Source organism: Syngnathus scovelli, chromosome 7 (assembly GCF_024217435.2).
Source record: "Syngnathus scovelli strain Florida chromosome 7, RoL_Ssco_1.2, whole genome shotgun sequence".
Taxonomy (NCBI): Eukaryota; Metazoa; Chordata; class Actinopteri; order Syngnathiformes; family Syngnathidae; genus Syngnathus; species Syngnathus scovelli.
The window spans coordinates 14,774,436-14,798,685 of record NC_090853.1 but is presented as its reverse complement, the minus strand read 5'-3'; the positions used below and the strand labels follow the sequence as shown (position 1 = coordinate 14,798,685).

General features: G+C 43.2%; 1 protein-coding gene across 10 annotated transcripts in view; it reads left to right on the top strand.

The window, feature by feature from the left end:
• Positions 1-24,250, top strand: part of nf1a (neurofibromin 1a) — a 176,541-nt gene that overhangs the window by 96,902 nt on the left and 55,389 nt on the right. For 9 of the 10 annotated variants that reach the window (XM_049725628.2, XM_068651275.1, XM_068651277.1 and 6 more), the window contains 5 exons: positions 13,292-13,724; positions 13,826-14,166; positions 14,372-14,574; positions 19,021-19,214; positions 19,360-19,500. In XM_049725628.2, coding sequence (XP_049581585.1) covers positions 13,292-13,724; positions 13,826-14,166; positions 14,372-14,574; positions 19,021-19,214; positions 19,360-19,500 — 1,312 coding nt within the window. Of the gene's footprint in view, positions 1-13,291; positions 13,725-13,825; positions 14,167-14,371; positions 14,575-15,100; positions 15,555-19,020; positions 19,215-19,359; positions 19,501-24,250 lie in introns of those variants that run through there. The other variant, XM_049725622.1, reaches the window with a different exon arrangement.

Genomic DNA, 24,250 nt, shown 5'->3' with positions numbered 1-24,250 from the left:
TCTAGTAGTAGAGGTTAGGAGTGTTTGTTCCATGTCCTGTTTTTTTGTGGATCTTGTGAACACTGGAGATGTAATGCTTTCAGTTACTTTTTTGGTGTTTGTCATTCCTGAATTCATTTTCAGGGTATCTATGAAGCCGGTTGTTGCTTGAGCTACCTTGATCTCTTCTGTGATCTTCAGAGGGGATTTCTGATTGTAAGTGACTGTTGGTAGCTGGACTTCAGTGAGATTTCCTTTGATCGCACCAGTTGTCACTTCAATTATACCGTCAACACGGCCAAATGTTGGTGTACCACTTGTTTTCAGTGGCAATGCCAAAACTATCCTTAAGTGAAGGATCAGAGTTTCCCTCTGTCTTGTTGCCATTTGGTGAGTCTTTGCAGCTGTAATTATAGAAAGTATTTTTAGTTAAAATGCTACATGAGGAAACAACTACAAAAAATACTGGTGATATCCAATCCTAGAAAAAATCTTAAATTTGACACCCCCAATACCTGGTTTGTTATACAGAAACTAAACTGTTCACACTGTGTTTCACTGGTACTAATTTGATAATTTCATGTTATAGTAGGTCTGAGTGATTTTTTTAATAACACGATTTCGAGCTGGTTAAAAAAAGGCTCATGTTCACGTCAAATCACCCATCCTCCCTGCTTTCCCTAGTGAATAGATCTACCCGGGTGGTCAGATCGGCTCCGGGGGCCTGTACTGCATGCTGATGATGTCGTGCTATGGCAAATCCAATTGGACAAACAACACTGCACCCCATTACATTAGAGTCAAGATGTGCTTGCGTTTTCTTCATTTTGGTTTATTCATTCAATTTACATCGAAGCTTGACCAATTTTAATATAGAGAATAGAGTAACTATACTGTAATGTTGATAAATGTTGTAAATGTAATATTGTGCCTCATGAGCATTTGCTCATTCAATTCACAGTGAGGGTTGACCGTTTGTACATTGTACACATGATACAATGAATAACAACTAATTTTATTGTAATGAGTGGTGGTCATTGTTTAATTGAGAATGTACTCAGGCTAGAGAAAATAACTAAACATTTTCATTCATCAATCCTTAGACATCAATTTTACGTCAACTATTTAACACTATTTGGCGTTACACGTTTTTGATTATACTTCAAATCAATAGACTCAAAGAATACATCAACTTTTTAATCGTGGGAAGACATATTGACACTTTTCCCATTTCTGTAATTTGAGTCTGTAGATAATTTCATTCATCGTGTACAGTCTGTGATGAGTTATTCATTGGACCAAATATGTATCAGTTCCAAGATTCATGTTTGAAAAAACATACATCGTTACTATATTTAAATTAAAAGCAGTGTTCTCTAAACATATAATAAAAACATGAAATATACACCACAAATATACACCCACACCAAAGAACATCATTACAAGTTATCACTACCAGGTATGGCTGCAAATTACATATTTTCAAAGTCAAAGTCAAAGTCTCCTTTATTGTCAATAGCTCCGCATGTCAAGACACACAAAGCGATCGAAATTACGTTTCTCACTATCCCAGGGTAACAAGACAGAGTTCACAACGCACATACAAGTAAACAACACAGGAAAAATAAAACAAGAAGATGAACAATAAGAGTGATAGCACGCTAGCCGCTCCCGATCCACAGCAGAGTCCGGAAAGATGACAGTCAACCAGGCCACTGTGAACACGAGCACACAGCAGGCACGCACTGTCCGGTTCGTGGATCTTATCAGGCGAACGCAACCCATCTTGTCGACCCGCGAACGAACGTACGCCAGTAGAATGGAAGGCACGGCTGGGCGAGGTGGGGTGGCCGCAAGCCTGGCCCGATGTCTCCGCGCTGGCCCCTCTCCCGCTGCCTCGCAGACCCGCTGCCGACGCATCCCAACAATGCTCCAGGACGGAGCAGTCCGAGCTCACGACGCAGTCCAACCGGGGGAGGAAGAGCAGGCCAGTCCGGCGTCGCTCCATGACGAAGCAGTCCGAGCGCCCTTAATCTCTCCGCACCAAAGTCCAGAACGCCATAAAACCCACTTCCGCCGATGTTGAGCAGAACATGCCCGCCGCACTAGTAGCACGACGTATCACACGAGACGAACATACACAAAACTGCCGGACAAACACTCAGTAAACACTCACAAAACACCGAACGGGACAGAGAGTGGCCGCTGCGTGTGCACGCGCCGCCATCTTAAGAATACATATCTTCCTTTTAAAATTTCCAAAGCATTAAAGGTTACGTATCACGTTTATAAATTCTTCCGTTTTAAGTTTTACTCTTTCAGTTGTGGTTTATATAAAGTGGAACAGTGATGCTTTTGTCTGAATTCCTTGTTTTGAAACCTTCACAGGTCCCTCTATTATACTTGTTCTAAGGTGCGACTCAGCTAGCCGTTTTGGTGTGGTCTTTTTAAATGCAAACGAGATACTTCACACCCCACTCCCTCCAGTCCGCAAGATGTGCACCTCCCTTTTCGGTCAGACATATTTGTAGTTTTTTAGCCGAGGTAGCACTTACTTGCGCCGCAAACGTTTTGATCGATTAAAAGACGTCAACGGCAGAGGACTTGCCCATACACATACATAACACGTAACAAAATAAATCCCCTCGCAATATCTATGAACATGTCTCGTAAACAAGCACTTCAGTCAAGTTAACCAGTAAGCAAATGTTGGCGTTAACAAGAAGCTAACAAATGCATTCATCACATCGTGTTCCCAAAGAATAATATAGCACCTTTGATGCAATTCATCTGATACAACTACTCAAAATACACCCACAAAAAGTGAAAACAGAGCGCACAGCTATAAAATCAGCAGAAAGACTGACACTAATGCTATGAAAATGAGTGCATCATAGACATGCAATAACATGAAAGTGAAATACAGTTTATTATTTTTGTGTCATCACAAGTTTACCGCTTTACTGTGTCCATCGTTTCCATAGATTGAAGGAACTGAACCATCAACTAAACAAAGTATTTGAAACACCCGTCCTTGAACAAGCGGGACTTTGCCCACAGATGTGGGAACATCCATCCATCCATCCATCTTCTTCCGCTTATCCGGGGTCGGGTCGCGGGGGCAGCAGCTTTAGGAGGGACTCCCAGACTTCCCTCTCCCCAGCCACTTCATCCAGCTCATCCCGGGGGATCCCAAGGCGTTCCCAGGCCAGCTGAGAGACATAGTCTCTCCAGCGCGTCCTGGGTCGTCCCCGGGGTCTCCTACCGGTGGGACATGCCCGGAACACCTCCCCAGGGAGGCGTCCAGGAGGCATCCTGCTAAGATGCCCGAGCCACCTCATCTGGCTCCTCTCAACGTGGAGGAGTAGCGACTCTACTCCGAGTCTCTCCCGGATGACCGAGCTTCTCACCCTATCTCTAAGAGAGAGCCCGGACATCCTGCGGAGAAAACTCATTTCGGCCGCTTGTATCCGAGATCTCGTTCTTTCGGGCACGACCCATAGCTCGTGACCATAGGTGAGGGTAGGAGCGTAAATCGACCGGTAAATTGAGAGCTTTGCCTTTTGGCTCGGCTCTCTCTTCACCACAACCGACCGGTACAGGGTCCGCATTACTGCCGACGCTGCACCAATCCGCCTGTCAATCTCACGCTCCAGTCTTCCCTCACTCGTGAACAAGGCCCCAAGATACTTGAACTCCTCCACTTGGGGCAGGATCTCATCCCCGACCTGGAGAAGGCATTCCACCCTTTTCCGACCAAGGACCATGGACTCGGATTTGGAGGTGCTGACCCTCATCCCGACCGCTTCACACTCGGCTGCGAACCGTTCCAGCGAGAGCTGAAGATCACGGCCTGAAGAAGCCAACAGCACCACGTCGTCTGCAAAAAGCAGAGACGCGATGCTGAGGTCCCCAAACCGGACCCCTTTAACGCCTCGGCTGCGCCTAGAAATTCTGTCCATAAAAATTATGAACAGAATCGGTGACAAAGGGCAGCCTTGGCGGAGTCCAACCCTCACTGGGAACGAATCCGACTTACTGCCGGAAATGCGGAACAGACTCTGGCATCGGTGATACAGGGACCGAACCGCCCTTATCAGTTGGCTCGGCACCCCGTACTCCCGAAGCACCCTCCACAGAACCTCCCGAGGGACACGGTCGAACGCCTTCTCCAAGTCCACAAAACACATGTGGACTGGTTGGGCGAACTCCCATGCACCCTCGAGGATCCTGCCGAGGGTGTAGAGCTGGTCCACTGTTCCACGGCCAGGACGAAAGCCACACTGCTCCTCCTGAATCCGAGGTTCGACCTCCCGACGGACCCTCCTCTCCAGCACCCCTGAATAGACCTTACCAGGGAGGCTGAGGAGTGTGATTCCCCTGTAATTGGAACACACCCTCCGGTCCCCCTTCTTAAAGAGGGGAACCACCACTCCAGTCTGCCAATCCAGAGGCAATGTCCCCGATGTCCACGCAACGTTGTAGAGGCGTGTCAGCCATGACAGCCCCACAACATCCAGAGCCTTTAAGAACTCCGGGCAGAAATCATCCACCCCCGGGGCCTTGCCACCGAGGAGTTTTTTAACTACCTCAGTGACTTCGACCCCAGAGATTGGAGAATCCGCCTCAGAGTCTCCAGGCCCTGCTTCCTCAATGGAAGGCGTGTAGGTGGAATTGAGGAGGTCTTCGAAGTATTCTCCCCACCGACTCACGACGTCCCGAGTCGAGGTCAGCAGCACGCCATCCCCACTGTAAACAGTGTTGACGTTGCACTGCTTCCCCCTCCTGAGACGCCGGATGGTGGACCAGAATTTCCTCGAAGCCGTCCGAAAGTCATTCTCCATGGCCTCACCAAACACCTCCCACGCCTGGGTTTTTGCCTCAGCAACCGCCGAAGCCGCGTTCCGCTTGGCCATCCGGTACCTGTCAGCTGCCTCCGGAGTCCCGCAGGCCAAAACGGCCCGATAGGACTCCTTCTTCAGCTTGACGGCATCCCTTACCGCCGGTGTCCACCAGCGGGTTCGGGGATTGCCGCCACGACAGGCACCAACGACCTTACGGCCACAGCTCCGGTTGGCTGCCTCAACAATGGAGGCGCGGAACATGGTCCAGTCAGACTCAATGTCCCCCGCCTCCCCCGGGACGTGGGAAAAGCTCTGCCGGAGGTGGGAGTTGAAGCTCTTCCTGACAGGAGATTCTGCCAGACGTTCCCAGCAGACCCTCACAGAGCGTTTGGGTCTGCCAGGTCGGACCGGCATCTTCCCCCACCATCGGAGCCAACCCACCACCAGGGCTGATCAGTTGACAGCTCCGCCCCTCTCTTCACCCGAGTGTCCAAAACATGCGGCCGCAAATCCGATGACACGACTACAAAGTCGATCATCGAACTGCGGCCTAGGGTGTCCTGGTGCCAAGTGCACACATGGACACCCTTATGTTTGAACATGGTGTTCATTATTGAAAATCCGTGTCGAGCACAGAAGTCCAACAATAGAACACCGCTCGTGTTCAGATCGGGGGGGCTGTTCCTCCCAATCACGCCCTTCCAGGTCTCACTGTCATTGCCCACGTGAGCATTGAAGTCACCCAGTAGAACGATGGAGTCCCCAGAAGGAGCGCTCTCCAGCACTTCCTCCACGGACCCCAAGAAGGGTGGGTACTCTGAGCTGCCGTTTGGTGCATAGACACAAACAACAGTCAGGACCCGTCCTCCCACCCGAAGGCGGAGGGAGGCTACCCTCTCGTTCACCGGGGTGAACCCCAATGTGCAGGCGCCCAGCCGGGGGGCAATAAGTATACCCACACCTGCTCGACGCCTCTCACCGTGGGCAACTCCAGAGTGGAAGAGAGTCCAGCCCCTCTCGAGAGGGGTTGTACCGGAACCCAAACTGTGCATGGAGGCTAGTCCGACTATATCTAGTCGGAATCTTTCTGCCTCGCACACCAGCTCGGGCTCCTTTCCAGCCAGAGAGGTGACGTTCCATGTCCCAAGAGCCAGCTTCTGCAGCCGGGGATCAGACCGCCAAGGTCCCTGCCTTTGGCTGCCGCCCAGCTCGCATTGCACCCGACCCCTTCGGCCCCTCCCACAGGTGGTGAGCCCATGGGAAGGGGGACCCACGTTTCCATTTCGGGCTATGCCCGGCCGGGCCAGATGTGGGAACACTGTTCGAAAAATAAAATTTGACCAGGCATTTCTTTGAAGTTCTGATGGTGGGGGATGGTGTTGTGTGGATTGATGCATCCAACAATTGAACATTTTGATCTTTCCACTTCGGCATCCATGAGTTGTTTGGACTACAAAAGTTTCTCCAAGTAATAAAGATGGTGGCTTTGAGAAACCGTTTACCTTGTTTGGTAGTCCCGCCCCAACGAATGTGATGTAATAAATTAAAACACGTAATAGAAAACGGAGAAAACTGAAAAAATAAAAAAAATAGCCCCCCGAAAGATCATAAAAATATCTCTGCAGCACCTGGATTGGTTACACTTTTCTACAATCTTGGAGACTCCAAGTACACAATAAAATGAATATGAAAGCAAAAAAAAGTGGATTTTACATGGTACATCTGCTTTATTAAATCAATCACTGATTTGAAAAAAGCGCACATTGTTTTATAAAGGGGTCAGAAATCTCTCATAATGGATTTTCTTTTTTTTTCCCACCACACAATGCAATGTACAAACTTCCCAATGAGTTGCAAACATTTGTTTGTCTAATAAGCCCGTGGAAAGAAAAGACACACAAAATAAAAAAGGATAAAATTAACTAAAAAGCATTTGAACGGCATTACAAGCCATTTACATGGAAAATGTTATGTTTTTTCACAAAATCCGTCTGTGTGCGAAACAGACCAACCACAATCTTGAACATCTTCCTGCTGTCTTCTAGCATATCACATAGCATGACGTCATCAACAGGCGCAGGCCCCCCGGGCTGATCTGACCAATGGAGTATATCTGGTACCTACACATGCTGCTCACGAAACACCAGACGCTAAGCTAACTTGTGCTGCACAATGTCTGGGGCAGCAGCTACAAGCTTCGTGGTGCAGCCCCTCTCCTTGAAGTCAGTGTTTCCCAACCACAGTTGGGGCTACGCATGCACATTGCAGGGGGCACATTTCTAAGATGATAATTACCGTAATTTCCGGACTGTAAACCGCACCTGATTATAAGCTGCGCCAGCTAAATTTAGGGGGAGATCTTGTTTTGTTCATATACAAGTCGCACCGGACCATAAGCCACAGGTTTTTTAAGGTTTGCCATTTTTGAGAGAATATACGCAAAGAATATTGTTAGGAAACAGATGGTTCTTTGGGGACGCATAACTTTTATTAACATAACCTTTATTGACAGAGATGAAGAAGCTCTGCATAAATACAAACATGTATAAATCTCAGCGATGACCATAATAAACTTAATGTGCAGGAAACACGAGCAACACACAACTAATAATAAATAAAATGAGACCACTTACAGGGCTAAAGTTGGCAATGTGTTACGAGCTACACGTATAGCTCCAGAGTAGACGTGACCGGGAAATAAAGAAAGAAAAGGGTGATGCAACAAGATGTCATAAACAATAGCCCAGTGCCCTCGAGTGACCGGAGGAAACCTCTACAGTGCATGAGCAGCTCTAGTTCCTTCGTTAAGAGCCAACTCGTCTGCCTTTGAATTGAAAGCGGCATCATATGCATTTCTTTTGTCCCCCATAATGAGGGTTTGTGTATAAAAGCTTCCTTTCTTCAGTAATGTCCGTCCTGATCTAGTTCTGTCTCTTCTTTGTGTCAATTATACTTCTTTGTGTCAATTATACGGACTATTTGTCTGGCGGACGGACATGCGATCAGCACACCACTCTTCTCCCCAGTGACCGTGTGTCTGGTCACATATCCCTCCGCCCAGCAAAGCGGTGCCACACAACAGCCTTTTTACGAGTGTATAAGTGTATTAGTTATCACAAAAATCACGAAAAATCCATAGATACACCGCACCGGATGACAAGCCGCAGGGTTCAAAGCTTGTGCAAAAAGTAGCGGCTTATAGTCCGGGAATTACGGGAAGTAATTTTGTAAAACCCATCATCAAATTGGTGCGATAACTGAAGGCAGATGAGGTGTGTGATACACTGAACAGAAATAACATGAGAAGATAGAGAAGCTAATGCTAATTGCTAAATTAATGTGAAATACAGAGTTGCAAAAGACCAGAATTAGTCCTTAAATGTACAGTACTTTTAACTGATGCCTGCGTAGAACCAGGTTAGGGCTGAGAACAACTAGCTATGAACAACCAATTAAGGTAACAGCTACATAGTAAAGCCTACGTATATGTTTAAATAAACAGCAAACAATTGCATTTGCAAAGCTAGAGAATGTTGTCTTGTTAGGGTTTGTTCAAGGTTGCAAATGGTCGCTTAAGCACATGCTCGAAAACCTAAAATGAATCAGTTATGACTGACATCAGCAGTGACGAGGAGCTTGTAAGGTCAAAAGTATATTAAATATTTATTTTAGCTGTTGTTTTTTGCATTTATTTGCATGATTCAGTTTTGAGATCCACACAATAATAGGTCTCAAAATCATTTTCTCTATTTCACTTTACTAAGGGAAGGGATTTTTTCATTTGAATTATTGTTATTCCATTACAAATGCAGACATGTTTTTATGAAAATTTGAGCCTTTTAACAGGGATTTATATTTTTACTTTTAAATAATCCATTCAGAAATACTTTCATTAAGATTTTTGCACTTGTACACTCTACATTACCGTGAAGGGATTAAATTTATACCATCCATCCATTTCCTGTACCGCTTTGTTCCTACGGGGGTCGCGGCCGTGCTGGAGCCTATCCCAGCGGTCATCGGGCAGTAGGCGGGGGACACCCTGAACCGGTTGCCAGCCAATCGCAGGGCACACAGAGACAAACAACCATCCGCACTCACACTCACACCTAGGGGCAATTTGGAGTGCTCAATTGGCCTACCAAGCATGTTTTTGGGATGTGGGAGGAAACTGGAGTGCCCAGCGGAAACCCAAGCGGGCTCAGGGAGAACATGCAAACTCCACACAGAGAGGGTCGGAGGTGTAATCGAACCGGCACCCTCCTGTGAGGCGGACGGGCTACCCAGTGCGCCGCCGAGCCGTCCCCTAAATTTATACCATGATATGAATTTCATGCTGAATCGCAAAGCCCTCATTCTGCATTTGAAACAGTTAATTCTGACAAAAATTTGGAAATAATCAAATTTTGGGTTTCTGTACAACCAACATGCATATTAGTACAAAATTTAAAACATTATTGCTTAAAAACGTGTTTTACATACACTAATATACAATTGCACATTCATGATACATTTTAAAAACACTATGAAAATTATATTACACAACAAAATAACCACAAACCCCAAGTAATTTTGTTAATATGTAGTATGCAAAAAGGCTCATTGCAACTATAAACCACTACGTTTTGCATCTTAGCACGAAATTTCACTGCGATTTAGACTGACTACACTACAAGTTCATCATTTGTGTACAGTAGCTTACTGTTTGAGTTGTCTCAAATGTAATCGTTAGAGCTATTCTTGGCCACAGCATAGTTTCTCTCATAATGCAAAGGGATCAAAAGTTGAATTAAACTACAAGATTGAGCAAGATTGTAGTTGATAGTCCATGTCATGATGATCAAAAATCCTATCAGAAAGACAATAAGAAAATATTGATGGTGTTAAATGTCTTACCAACTATTGTCGGATTTCACTGAAACCCCAGGCAGAAGGTCGATTAATCTGAAGCAAGAGCACTCTGGTTGAATATGAGTAACTGTTCTGCTTACATTTTGAAAGAGTGACTCACTTCTGTTTCATTTTCAGGAAGTCTTGGGTAACCTGTAGCAAGTCTAAATGCCTGCGTTAATTATCATAGTTCTGTTTTTACCCTGAGAGATTTCATTTTAATTATTAGAGATGCCTACCTTTAGAGTACTAGCCAGTCAAAACAATTCACATCACATAATTCTACATGTACATAATTAGCATGCACGAATGTGCTAATACAGAGATCTGGGTTTTAGTCCTAAATAAGGAATTGGAGTTTATGCAATATTGAACATTTCAATTATGGAAACGTGTACCATTGTAGTCGTTGCCATAACCATGAAAGCAAGACTACAACAGCAAAAAAAGATTCAGAGATAGAGAAAAATCAATATGCTCTTTTATAATGATTTTAAAGGACATTCAGAAAGTATCTTGTCATTATTTTGAATAATACATACAGTATGAATAGAAGCACATCAAGTTGACATTTTGATAAGAATTAAACCCATGTACATTTAGGACATTGAGGAAACAAACTTTTCATTAGCTGCCGTTAAAGCAGAGGTCTCCAACCTCAGTTGCACCATGGACCAGTTTCACATTAAGACATATTTTGTGGGGCTGACATGGGAATACATTTAAAGAAAAACAACAACAACAAACCTATTTACCGTATTTTCCCGACTATAAGTAGCAGTATTTTTCATAGTTTGGTCGGGGGTACGACTTATACTCTGGGGCGCCTTGTATGAAATTATTAATACAATATATCATTTTACATGTTGTTTTCACACTAAACCGCAAGAGGGCACGCTAGGCCTGTGTTGATTATTGGTTTGATGAGCCTGACATAAGCGACATAGAAGAGGAAGTGCTGCATCTTCTACCTCCGGTGTTGCCGCAGTTGTTTAAAAGTGACACCGAGGATGAAGACTTCATTGGATTTAGTGATTTGGAGTGACACGGATGGTTTGGTAAACTTGTTAGCAGGTTATTTATGCAATAGTTATCGGAATAACTCTTACTATGTTATGTTAACATACCAGGCACGCTCTCAGTTCGTTGTTTGTGTGTCATGTAATGTTAGCATATTGTTCAGTTATTCAGCCTGTTGTTGCCTTTACTCTATTTTTATTTCAAATTACCTTTCAAGATGACATGTTTGTTCTTGGTGTTGGATTTTATCAAATAAATTTCCTCCAAAAATGCGACTTGTACTCCAGTGTGACATATATTTCTTTTCCTTCTATATTATACATTTTATGGCTGGTGCGACTTGTATTCCGGAGCAACTTAGTCGTGAAAATACGATAATATACAAGTCACAATTAGCCTGAATCCAGTTGTTGTTAGTGAGAGCCCTGTTTTTTTTTTTTTTTTGTTTTGTTTTTTTCTCAAGGAGCTGGTGTGAAAAATGTGTGGCCCATCAGAATTTGTGATCCCATGGTGTACTGTTAGCTGATGGCATGTGTTTCAGAGTTGGACAGCCCCATGGCGTGTGTTTCAGAGTTGGACAGCAAAAGAGCAAACTGTAAAGTAGGTTTCCCTATCACTAATTGTAAACACTGTATTCCAAGCTCTAGTGGGGATCTGAAATAGAAGTGACCTATGAACTCTGAATACAGCAGTCAAATTACTTAAGTATTTTTTCTTTGGCTCTCCAACTCTTAAAAATTATTAAAGAAATGCTCCAAAACATTCAAATTCATATTAATGCATTACCTTAAAAAAAAAAAAAGGGTTACATATTTCTACAAAAAAACAGTGTTCCCAATACGTCAAAATATCAATTACCACTTTCGTTTTATTCATTGTATTCTGTATTTGACTCAGTGATAGACGTGCTAATATTTTTAATACATGAATAGGATAAATGGACGCTTGTTTGTGGAAGATATTTCATCTTTAATCCACAAAGGTATTAGAAAAACTGAAATGACTGAACAAATTGGCGAGGAATCACTCAATTCTTAAAATCTGACTTAAATTTTTTTATACTGTCCACTTAGAAACTTTGTCGGTTAAATCAGGGGTCCACATTAACAGAATCAGACTCAATCTTTATTTGCCAAGTTTGAGCATGCCAAACAAGGAATTTGACTCCAGTAGATCTCAGCGTCTGTACAACATTTAGGTAGCGAACAACTTTCAGGACAACATGTGCAAAAATTGACAATTATTCTCAAACATCCCCTGATCTTAAACTCCCAGGAGGGCAAGGAAAACCTCAAAACTCCTATTAGGGGAAATGACAAAACTTGAGAAGAGACCACAGATGGAAGGATCCCTCTTCCAGGATAACCAGGCTGCAATGGATGCAGAAAGTTTTACCAAGTTTTTGCATCTGAGCTCAACATCTGATGATCATTTGCGTCAGGATCAAAAGCTTTTTCCTCTTGTTCAGTTTCTGTCCTTGCTCCTGCCTCTTCCCTGTCTATTTCAACTTGATTCTCCTCCTATATTGTGTTGTCTGCCGTTACCTCCTCCAGCATGACACTCGTGTCACATGGCCCATCCAGTCCTTCAAGCTCAAGTGGGTTAGTGTCCCAGTAGTCTGTAGTACCCACTAAGTACATGTTGGAGTGGGAGGCTTGTGGAACATAAACTTGGCGCCGAATATGGCAGATTTGACATGCCAACAACAGGCAAAAAATCAGAGCCCCTGCCGAACCCAAAGCAATCAGGCCTATCTTCGTATCAACCAAACAATCCACTCGCGTGCCATTGTTGTCCTTGTCTGAAGTATTTGTGTACTCTTTGGTGGTTTGGTTGGACTCAATAGTTGGAACAGAAAGGTCTGCGTTAATGGGGTGTTGTAGCAGCATGACAAACAGCCACAGAGCTATAGTTCGTTCCATTCTGTTCTGTAATTTAAATATATTTAGAGGTGGAAATAAATTTAATTGCATTTCAAGTTGACCAAATAATTCTGAATATTGCCCAAACTGTTTGATGTTGCACAGTTTTGTGTCAATACTTCCCCTGAGAAAAATATCTTGGTGGAGTTGCAGAAGTTCTACTGATGCCCTCTCAATAAACAATGGTCCCACTTCCTGGCCCATTAAATAGTGTTGTTATTTTAGACCCCTTGCTTTTGTACCACAAATCTGCAGACAGAAGACAAAAATGTTTATTTATATTTCTTTTTGTCACATACTTAAATGAACATATTGCCCAGTATCAGAATATTGCCCAAACTGTTTGATGTTGCACAATTTTTAGTTAATACTTACTTCCCCAGAGAAAGAGATCTTGGTGGAGTTCCACAATTTCTATTGATGCCCTCTCAAAAAACAATGATCCAACTTCCTAGCCCATTAAATATTGTTATTTTGAACCCCTTGCTTTCGTACCAGAAATCTGCAGAAGAAGACAGAAATGTTTATTTAAAAATAATTATTTTTGCCACATACTTAAATACACATTGATCACACCCAACATCATCACAGAAAACCTTTAATATGACAATGTTTGTTTTTATATCATTCTTTTAGATTCAAAACTGGACAGATAAATGGAGATCTGCTCATCTACCATGTTCTCCTCACCCTGAAACCTTACTACGCCAAACCATATGAGATTGTGGTAGACTTAACTCATGTAGGCCCAAGCAACCGCTTCAAGACAGATTTTTTGTCCAAATGGTTTGTGGTCTTTCCCGGTTTTGCATATGAAAACGTAGCTGCTGTCTATGTTTACAACTGCAATACTTGGGTGAGAGAGTACACGAAATACCATGAGCGGCTCCTGACTGGTCTAAAAGGTAGTAAGAGGCTCCAGTTCATCGACTCTCCAGCTAAGCTAGCTGAGCACATTGAACCTGACCAACAGAAGCTACCTGCTGCCACGCTTACTCTGGAGGAAGATCTCAAGGTTTTCCATAATGCCCTCAAATTAGCTCACAAGGATACTAAAGTTTCAATAAAGGTGAGATTTTATCAATAGTCATTTTTTTATATGTACACAGTTAAGCCTACTTTTAACTTCATTACTAACCCAAGTTTCTCTATTATTTTCTTCTCCCTCAGGTTGGCTCAACAGCAGTGCAAGTCACCTCAGCTGAACGGACACGTGTTCTTGGACAGCCTGTCTTCCTCAATGATGTCTACTATGCCTCAGAAATTGAGGAGATATGTCTGGTAGACGAGAGCCAGTTCACACTCACCATGGCCAACCAGGGCACACCTCTCACTTTCATGCATCAGGAATGTGATGCAATTGTTCAGTCTATTATCCACATTCGAACACGATGGGAGCTGTCACAGCCTGACTCGATCCCTCAGCACACCAAGATCCGACCCAAAGATGTTCCTGGCACGCTGCTAAATATTGCTCTGCTCAACCTGGGTAGTTCTGACCCCAGTCTCAGGTCAGTCATAGAGATTAATGATAATTTCAGTTAATTAAAAAAAATCAACATGCTTGTCTTTACAAAATGAAGCCAGAAATAAATTTATCAAGAACAGACTTGTATATAAGACATGTTTCTGCTTTAAAAAAATCATCTTCTTTTTTCTACCTTTTCACCATTGTTAAGTGAATTTCTGTCTTTTTTTGTATCCATTTTTGCTCAGATCTGCGGCTTACAATCTGTTGTGTGCTTTGACTTGTACCTTCAACCTGAAGATAGAAGGGCAGTTGTTGGAGACATCAGGCCTCTGCATTCCAGCCAACAACACTCTTTTCATAGTGTCTATCAGTAAGACACTTGCTGCCAATGAACCCCATCTGACGCTGGAGTTTCTGGAGGAGTGTATCTCTGGTTTCAGTAAATCCAGTAAGTAACCTTATGAGCCACCGCACACCGAATAACGCGAGAGAATGTTGCTAAATGACATATGCAACTGTACATACGTATGCGTATATAATAAATGTTTTGAATGTATGTATAATATAATATATGCCATATTTTCCGGACTATAGGTTGCTCCGCAGTACAAGTCGCACCAGCCATAAAATGCATAATAAAGAAGAATAAAACGTATACAAGTCGCACCGGAGTTCTCCCAAAAATGCGACTTGTACTCCGGAGCGATTTATGTTTTTTTCTTTTTTATTATGCATTTTATGGCTGGTGCGACTTGTACTCCGGAGCGACTTGTAGTCCGAAAAATACTATATATCAAATATACAAATACAAACCGGATTTGGTTGAAGTTGGGAAATTGTGTAAAAAGTAAATAAAAACAAAATACAATGATTTGAAAATCCTTTTCAACCTATATTCAATTGAATACACTACAAAGACGACATATTTAATGCTCAAACTCGTTCTTAAACTGTTCAACTATTTTCTCACGCAGCTGTGGACAAAGTGGTGAACCTCGCCCCATCCTTGCTTGTGAATGACTGAGCATGTTTGGGGAGCCTCCTTTTATACCCAATCATGGTACCCACCTGTTACCAATTAGCCTGACTGATGTGGGATGTTCCAAATAGGTGTTTGATGAGGTTTTCTCAGCTTTCTCAGTATTTTTTGCAACCTTTCCCAACTTCTACTGGACGTGTTGCAGCCAAGAAATTCCAAGTTAATTATTATTTGGCAAAAAACAATTAAGTTTATCAGTTTGAACATTAAATATGTTGTCTTTGTAGTGTATTCAATTGAATATGGGTTGAGAAGGATTTTCAAATCGTTGTATTTTGTTTTTATTTACATTTTACACAATTTCCCAACTTCAACCGAATCCGGTTTGTAAATAACAAGGTTCTCGAACCATCTGTGTCACTCCAAATCATTAAATCCATCGAAATCTTCGTCTTCTGTGTCACTTATAAACAACTCAGCTGACTCCGGAAGTATATGCGGCGCTGATGTCGGACTCATCGTCAGTTGCAATTCCAATTATTCCACAGACCTCGAGCGCCTTCATGCGGTTTAGTGTGAAAATAACGTGAAGTGATATACTAGTAATTAATGTGTTAATGATCAAGTAATAATGTGTTAATAATTTCACATATAAATCGCTCCTGAGTGTATGTCGTACCCCCGGCCAAACTATTCAAAAAAACTGCGACTTATCGTCCGGAAAATACGCTAATACAAACTAGCGGGATGAGTGGGTGTTCATCATTGTGGTTGTGGTTTGCAGTGATGTAGAAGTGAGAAATTGAAGCTGTTCCTAATATTTTTTACTCATGAGGGCAAAATAAAAGAACTGACTCTACCACTTTGCCATAAGTGCTGATAATATCGCTTAAATAAAAAAAATGTGTATCCACTATCAAATATTTATTTCATGTTTTCCTTACCCGTTTGCTCATTTGTCAGCTTTAAAATTGAATGGAAATATTTTGAATATTTTTATCCCAATTACGCTTGTTACACAGTACAGTCAAACATCGGTTTTCGACCACAATCCGTTCCAGAAGGCGGTTCGAGAAGAGAATCCGAATAGTGAATCGGTCGAATTCCGATTCTATTTTTCCCATTACAAATAATGAAAAAAATTGTAATGCCTTCTAAGACTAAAAAAAAAAAAAAATGCCTTTTTTAAGCATTTTTTCATTTGCGCATTTTTGTCCGATCGTGCAACTGCAGCGCACCGCCCAACGTGCAACCATAGCGCGCCGCCGACCGCACAACCGCACCGCGCTGGTCGCATTATTTTGACAGAGCCGTCGCTGAAATTTAGAAAATATTTTTAAAGTCCTGATGTACTTTCCAAAATTTAAGTGGACCTCAGTGCGCAGGGAGCTTAATTTGGTCCGATCGCGCAACCGCAGCGCGCTGGGCGCTCACTGTCGCATTGCTTTAAGAGCGTCTTTGTGTTTTAGGATGGCTTTGCTGATCTCACTTGCTTTCTATGGAGGCATGATTAGGGGTTAATACAATCCTCAAAGTACCGAAAATACAATAACGAACGGAGTCAGTCGGCATCCGGGCCGCATGGTCGGGTTTTCTCGGGTCCTTTCGGTCCATCTCGCGAGGTTCGACCTCCGAATTTTGTTCGACAACCGAAGCAAAAAAATCTCAAAGTTTTCGTTCCAATTCTGATTTGTTCGAGAACCGGGACGTTCGGAAACCGAGGTAACGGAATAGATGTACCGGCATATGTTTTTAGAATGCAAAAATAATAACGATAAAAATTTACATATAACTATAAATATATATAAAATATAACTATTTGTTGCAGAAAAAAACGCATGTACCGTAATTTCCGGACTATAAACCGCATCTGATTATAAACCGCACCAACTAATATTAGGGGAAAATCTTATTTTGCTCATATGTAAAACCCACCGAAGTATAATCTGCAGGTTTTTTAATGTTTAATTACCATTTTTAAGAGAATATACACAAAGAATATTGTCCGGAAACAGATGGGTCTTTGGGGACGCATACCTTTTATTAACATAACCTTTACTGACAGAGTTGAAGAAGCTCTGCAAACATACAAACATGTATAAATCTCAGCAACGACCTTAATAAACTTAGTGTGCAGGGAACACAAGAAAAAAACAACTATTAATAAATAAAACGGGACCACTTACAGCACAGGTGTCAAACTCAAGGCCCGGGGGCCAGATACGGCCCGCCACATCTTTTTACGTGGCCCGCGAAGACAAATTGTGCATCAAATTCGTGTCATTACTAGAATTGCAATTTGTCTTCACTTTTAAAAATATCTGGGGATTTTTAAATATTTGACCAGTTTTGACTAGTCTAATTTGAAAACGAATTATTTGTCAGTTTGTTTTGTAGCTTATACTGTATATAATATGAGGTGCTCATACATTTATTTGGGTTGACAGTCATAATGGCCCTCCGAAAGAAACTATGACTACAATGCGGCCCGCGAAAAAAATGAGTTTGACACCCCTGACTTACAGGGTAAAGATAGCAATGTGATATGAGCTACACGTATAGCTTCAGAGTAGACGTGACCGGGAAATAAAGAAAGAAAAGGATGACGCGACAAGATGTCATCAACAATAGCCCAGTGCCCTCTAGTGACCGGAGGAAACCTCTACAGTGCATGAGCAGCTCTAGTTCCTTCATTAAGAGCCAAATTGACTGCCTTTAATTTAAAAGTGGCATCATATGCATCATTTTGTCCCCCATAATGAGGGTTTGTGTATAAAAGCTTCCTTTCTTCAGTAATGTCCGTCTTGATCTTGTTCTTATCTTTGTGTCAATTATACGGCACGATTTGCCTGGCGGATGAACATGCGATCAACATACCACTCTTCTCTCCAGTGACCGTGTGTCTGGTCACATATCCCTCCGCCCAGCAAAGCGGTGCGGCACAACAGCGGTCCACAGCCTTTTTATGAGTGCATAAGTGTATTAGTCATCACAAAAATCACGAAAATTCATAGATACGCCGCACCGAACAACAAGCCGCCGGGTTCAAAGCTTGTGCAAAAAGTAGCGGTTTATAGTCTGGGAATTACGGTAGTCAAATTACAGGTACATTCATTAATAACAGAGATTATTTCGCAAGATTGCATTTTCTACGTGGTCGGAGTGACACCGTTGTTTATTTTAGCCCTTTGCGCAACAAGTGGATAAATTGTCACCATTGTCGTGTCGCTCAATGGGCCGTTGTGACTTCAGTCACTCGGCAGCAAATAGGGAGTCGAAGAAGCAGGGGAATTGCTCATGTCATGTCATTGTAAAAGAGGACGTTCTGACTTCTGTTCACTGTTTAGAAGGAATTTACTGAAGAACCAATGAATTTTAGTAAATAACATCTAGAAATAATGAGAAATTTGAGCTCCTGCTATGATGGAGCTAAGCTGCTAGTCCACTGCAGGTATTTTCGATTTGATTAGCAAATCATTCATAGATTTACTATTTAAAACCATATTAAGGATAAAAACAGCTAAACTTGACATAGGGAATGAAGGTGGTATTCCGTGATGTCATCACGAATCGTCATCAGCCTCATAATTTGTGCGTGTGAGGGACTGAGGTCTTAAGATACTGCTGCAAACATATTTATAAGATCACTTATCCAATTACCATTGGGCATGCATCAGCAACAACCTTTTATTAAGCAAATCTAATTTGTTCATTGATGAATAAAGTGGCAAGCAAGCTACCTAGCTAGCTAGCAAACATAGAAAGTGTTCCCTTCTGGGAGAGTGGAAAAAAAGGAATAATTTGACATGGCATTCAACCTAAGCCATATCTTTGTCTGTCTGTCTGTCTGTCTGTCTGTCTGTCTGTCTGTCTGTCTGTCTGTCTGATCTGTTAACATTAATGATTGTTCTGCAGGTATCGAGTTGAAACATCTTTGTCTGGAGTACATGACACCCTGGTTGCTAAACCTTGTTCGCTTTTGTAAACACAATGATGATGCCAAGCGGCAACGTGTCACTGCCATTTTAGACAAGCTCATCACCATGACCATCAATGAAAAGCAAATGTATCCATCCATTCAAGCTAAGATCTGGGGCAGCCTGGGGCAGGTAAGCACAACAATGTCTTGTGGAAATAATTAAAATTTTAATTAAAGCATTTAATTTCGATTTTAACAATACCTAGTAAAGATTGGATGGATGGACGGACAGACGGAGGATTCATTCGCCTGAAATGCTCTCATATTGCTTTTAGATAACTGATTTATTGGACGTGGTGTTGGACAGCTTTATTAAGACTAGCGCCACAGGAGGGTTGGGCTCTATCAAGGCCGAGGTCATGGCTGATACCGCTGTGGCTTTGGCATCTGGAAATGTCAAATTGGTCTCGAGTAAGGTAAGGCTTAATAGGGTTTACTATTGTGTTGTAGGAGGATGCTACTTGATTTTGGTTCATACATTCAGAAAAACTGTAAATCTAGTCAAATCTGCGTGTGGTTTGAGCCTCAATCTCCATGCCCCCAGTACTTGTGCACTTCTTGGTAGCTGTTAACCAGATAGAGCTTGTCAAAATTTTGCTGTCAACTGAACAGGTTTTCCACAAAAAGTCAATCACAGGCAACTCGACTTCTTAGTTACTTATTTGGTGAAGTGAAGAAGCCCTTTGGATTGCAGGTGAAATATTTTCAATAACCAGAAAGAGCTATCGTTGCCTTGATTTAATTTTGGTGGTTCTTGACAAGGGAGATCAAATGACAAGAACATGCAAAGCCATAATATAAACTAGTTTTACTTTAAATGAGCTAAGAAGTGCAACATAGCCAGCATTAAATGTTATTTCACTTCATATTTTGTAACTTATCAACTTGTTATCAAAGTGCTTAAAGTAGCACAAATGTATATTGATAAATTATTGTGTTAATAATTTGTCTGTAAATTGTTAAATACTCACCACTTGAAGAAATAAATCCATCTTGACTGTAGAGGTGAAGCGACAATCTCAGCTCACTTGTTTCTGCATGTGCTTCATCCTAGTTGGGGTTTATACTCATGAACAAAAACAACACACAAACAGACACAATAGTAAACCCAAGCCCTGACTCCTACACTGAAAGAGGTCCATTGTTTGGACCGTTTCATCTGAATAGCCAGTCTTAGACTTGTCATGTCCTATAAAAAATGTTTGCATATCATATCATTTTCATCATAGCTTGAGACTTTATAGGAACATATTCACTGGGTTGTTCTTTTATTTGCAGAATAATTAAATAGCTGAAAGAGCTGAATGTAGTCAATGTCTTTGATGTCTACTTAGGACATTCAATTAACTGCAGCCTTTCCTCATTTATGCTCATGTGGTTAATTGCTCAGGTCATCCACTAAAGAACTTTCCTTAAATTATGGGGTGTCTTTCCCCCGTACTATAGATACATTAGCTTTCAATTTGTTTGAGCTAAACACAGACAAATGCAAAACTATCCTGTGACTAGGCATGGACAATTATGAAATCAATTATTCATTGACTTCAGAACTTGGTAAGTGTTAAACTATCTAAACTCAACTACTCAAAAGTATCATAGCCTAATGCTCATGTATCCCTGCACATTGAACACTTTATTCACGCTCTCTATTGTTTTTGTCAATTACAAAAATGACCTTGTAAATGTGTAATTTAATCCCCTTGCATTTTCATTCTCCTACATCCACACCTTTGATGCATCTTTGCACAGACTCAAATGGTGAATCTCCCTTTTCTCTTTATCATATTTATGTTATGTTAGTGTTTTGGCTTGGTTCACAAGTCTTGGGACTCACTGGGTAAACCAGGGACCGCGGGCTTCGTAATTTGTGCCATATCATGTTGAACATTGTATCAATATAACAAGAAAAACCTCCTTGGATCTTTATATCCTTGAATTTTGAGAAAAATAAAATTTGTTGAGTTTTTGAAAACTCAACTTTATATATTACCTGAAATGATGAAAAAAAATGAATTAGTTAGGGAATAAAACATGAGTATACTAAAAATAATAGAAATTGAAGAACAATAAATATCGAGAGCTGCGAGCAGCTATAAGGGCCCTCACAACCCTGGCTACGTTGGGATCCCTGCACGTTGGATTACCGTATTATTTGGACTAAAAGTCGCTCTGGAACATACGTCGCATTAGCCATAAAATGCACAATAACGTGAAAAAAACATGTATAAGTCGCTCCGAAGTATAAGTCGCATTTTGGGGGAAATCTATTTGACAAAATCCAACACCAGGAACAGACATGAACGAGCAACAACAGGCTAAACAATAGGTATGCTAACGTGACATAAACACAAACGAAGAGCTGAGAACAGGTCTGACGTAACATTCAGAGTTAATCAAATAACTATTACATAAATAACAGGTTTATAAAACCATCTGTGTCACTCCAATTCATTAAATCCATCGATCGTCCTTTATGTCAACAATGCTGGCCGGGTGCTCGCCGCTTCAAAATATTCCACAGGCCCATATAACGATATATAAATTATATATCAAAACTATTATATAAGCAATAATATTACCAAACCATCTGTCACTCCAAATCATTAAATCCATCCATCAAATTCCTCGTCCTTTGTCGTGTGCGCCACTGACGTCAGCCTCGTCGTTATTCCACAGATCTAGTATACAACTATATTGTAGCGTTAACAAAGTACAAGGAAAGACGTGGGTTTGGTAAACGGCTCTTTATTTAACAAAACAAGAGTTCAACGAGCCAACAGCTACTGAACTGTAACGATAAAAACATATCAGAAATCAGAAAACCTTTATTGTTATTCTACATAGTACAATGAAATTGGAGACCTCCATCCAGTGCATGAGGTAGATACGAGTAACATAGTCAAGTAAACGACTAATAGAAAAGTAGATGAATAATCGGAAACAGTAGTGCGGACAAAGTGCAGTAGTAGTGCAGGAGGAAAGTGTCATCAGTGTCGGCTGGAGTTGAGGGCGGCTATGGCTTGGGGAAAGAAACTGTTTTTGAGTCTGTTTTTCCTGGTCTTCATTTGCCTGTAGCGTCTTCCAGAGGGCAACAAGTCAAACAGGGCGGAGCCAGGGTGGGAGCTGTCCGCTGAGATGGCCTTAGCCCTGCTGAGGCAGCGGGTAGTGTAGATGTCCGTAAGGGAGGGGAGAGGGCGGCCAATGATCCTCTGGGCTGCCTTCACCACTCTCTGCAGCTTCTCCCTGTCAGCGGCGGTGGAGCTGCCGAACCATACTACGATGCAGTAGGTCAGTAGACTCTCAATGGAAGATCTGAAGAAGGTCAGCAACAGGTCGGTGTTGAGGTTGTACCTCCTGAGGACTCTCAGGAAGTATAACCGCTGCTGAGCCTTCTTGACGATGGTGGTGATGTTCTCTGACCAGGAGATCCGGTCAGAGATGTGGACGCCCAGGTACTTGGTGCTGTGGACCCTCTCCACCTGCTCGCCGTTGATGAAGAGGGGAGTTGGCTCAGGGCTGTGCCTTCTGAAGTCTATGATGAGCTCGTTGGTCTTCTTGGTGTTCAGAGCGAGATTGTTCTCAGAGCACCAGTCGACCAGCTCCAGGACCTCCTCTCTGTAGGCTACCTCATCGCCATTGGAGATGAGACCGACCACAGTGGTATCGTCGGCGAACTTGACAATCCGGTTGTGGTTGTGAGCCGGTCTGCAATCGTGAGTGTAGAGGCAGGAGAGGAGGGGGCTCAACACACAGCCCGATGCTCAGCGTACGGGTGGAGGAGAGGCGGGAGCCAACTCTCACAGCCTGGAGTCGGTTGGTCAGAAAGTCATTAATCCAGGCACATGTGAGAAAGGGGAGTCCGAGAGTGTCCAGCTTTGTGGTGAGTCTGTCCGGGAGGATGGTGTTGAATGCCGAACTGTAATCCACAAAGAGCATCCGGACATAGCTCTGCTGCTGCTCCAGGTGGTTCACCGCACAATGGAGGGCTACGGCGATGGCGTCCTCTGTGGATCTGTTGGTCCGGTATGCAAACTGGTGGGGGTCAAGGTGTGGGGGAAGATAATCCTTGATGTGCTGAAGAACCAGCCTCTCAAAGCACTTCATGATCACCGGAGTGAGGGCCACTGGTCGGTAATCATTCAGGCTAGAGATGGCCGACTTCTTCGGCACTGGGATGATGGTTGAGGTTTTCAGGCAGGGCGGGACGGTTGCTAGGGCCAGGGAGCGGTTGAAGATCGTGGTGAAGGTGGGGGCGAGCTCCTCAGCGCATGCCCTCAGCACCTTGCCGGGGACCCCATCCGGGCCTGCGGCCTTCCTGGGATTCACTGCAAGGAGCACCTTTCTGACCTTGTGCTCCTGAACAGTGAGTGGAGTGATGTCAGAGCTGGGTGGGGGAGGGGGCAGGGCAGGGACAGGGGAGTGCTGCTGGGATGTTCCAAACCGAGCAAAGAAGCTGTTTAGCTCCTCTGCCAGCTGTGCGCCTTGGTCTTCGACTTGAGCGGCACTGCCCCTGAAGTTGGTGATCTCCTGGATGCCCTGCCACACCTTACGGCCGTTGTTGCTGGACAGGTGGGACTCGATGCGTTGTCTGTGGTCCGCTTTCGCCCGTTTGACTCCTCTCCTCAGCTCAGCTCTGGCAGCGCTGTACAGAGCTCTGTCTCCTGACCTGAAGGCAGTGTCGCGGGCTCTGAGGAGAGAGCGGACCTGGCTGCACATCCAGGGTTTCTGGTTAGGGAAGACCCGGATGGTTTTGGTCACAGTCACATTGCTGGTGCAGAACTGGATGTAGCCCAGAACTGTGTCTGTGTGTGTCCCCAGCTCCTGGTGGTCGAACAGGTCCCAGTCTGTCCGTTGAAAACAGTCTTTGAGTTTGTGGAGTGCATCCTCAGGCCAGGAGGTGATGGTCCTTAAGGTGGGTCTGAGTTTGCGTCTGAGGGGGGTGTAGGCAGGGAAGAGCAGGAGGGACAGATGGTCTGATTGCCCGAGGTGGGGAAGGGCGATAGCTCTGTATGCATGTTTGATGTTGGTGTAGACATGGTCCATGGTGTTCTCACCCCGTGAAGCACACTTTACGTGCTGGTGGAAATTCGGCAGTACAGTCTTTAAGTTGGCCTTGTTAAAATCCCCCGCTACAATGTGGAAGCCATCAGGGTGAGCCCGTTGTTG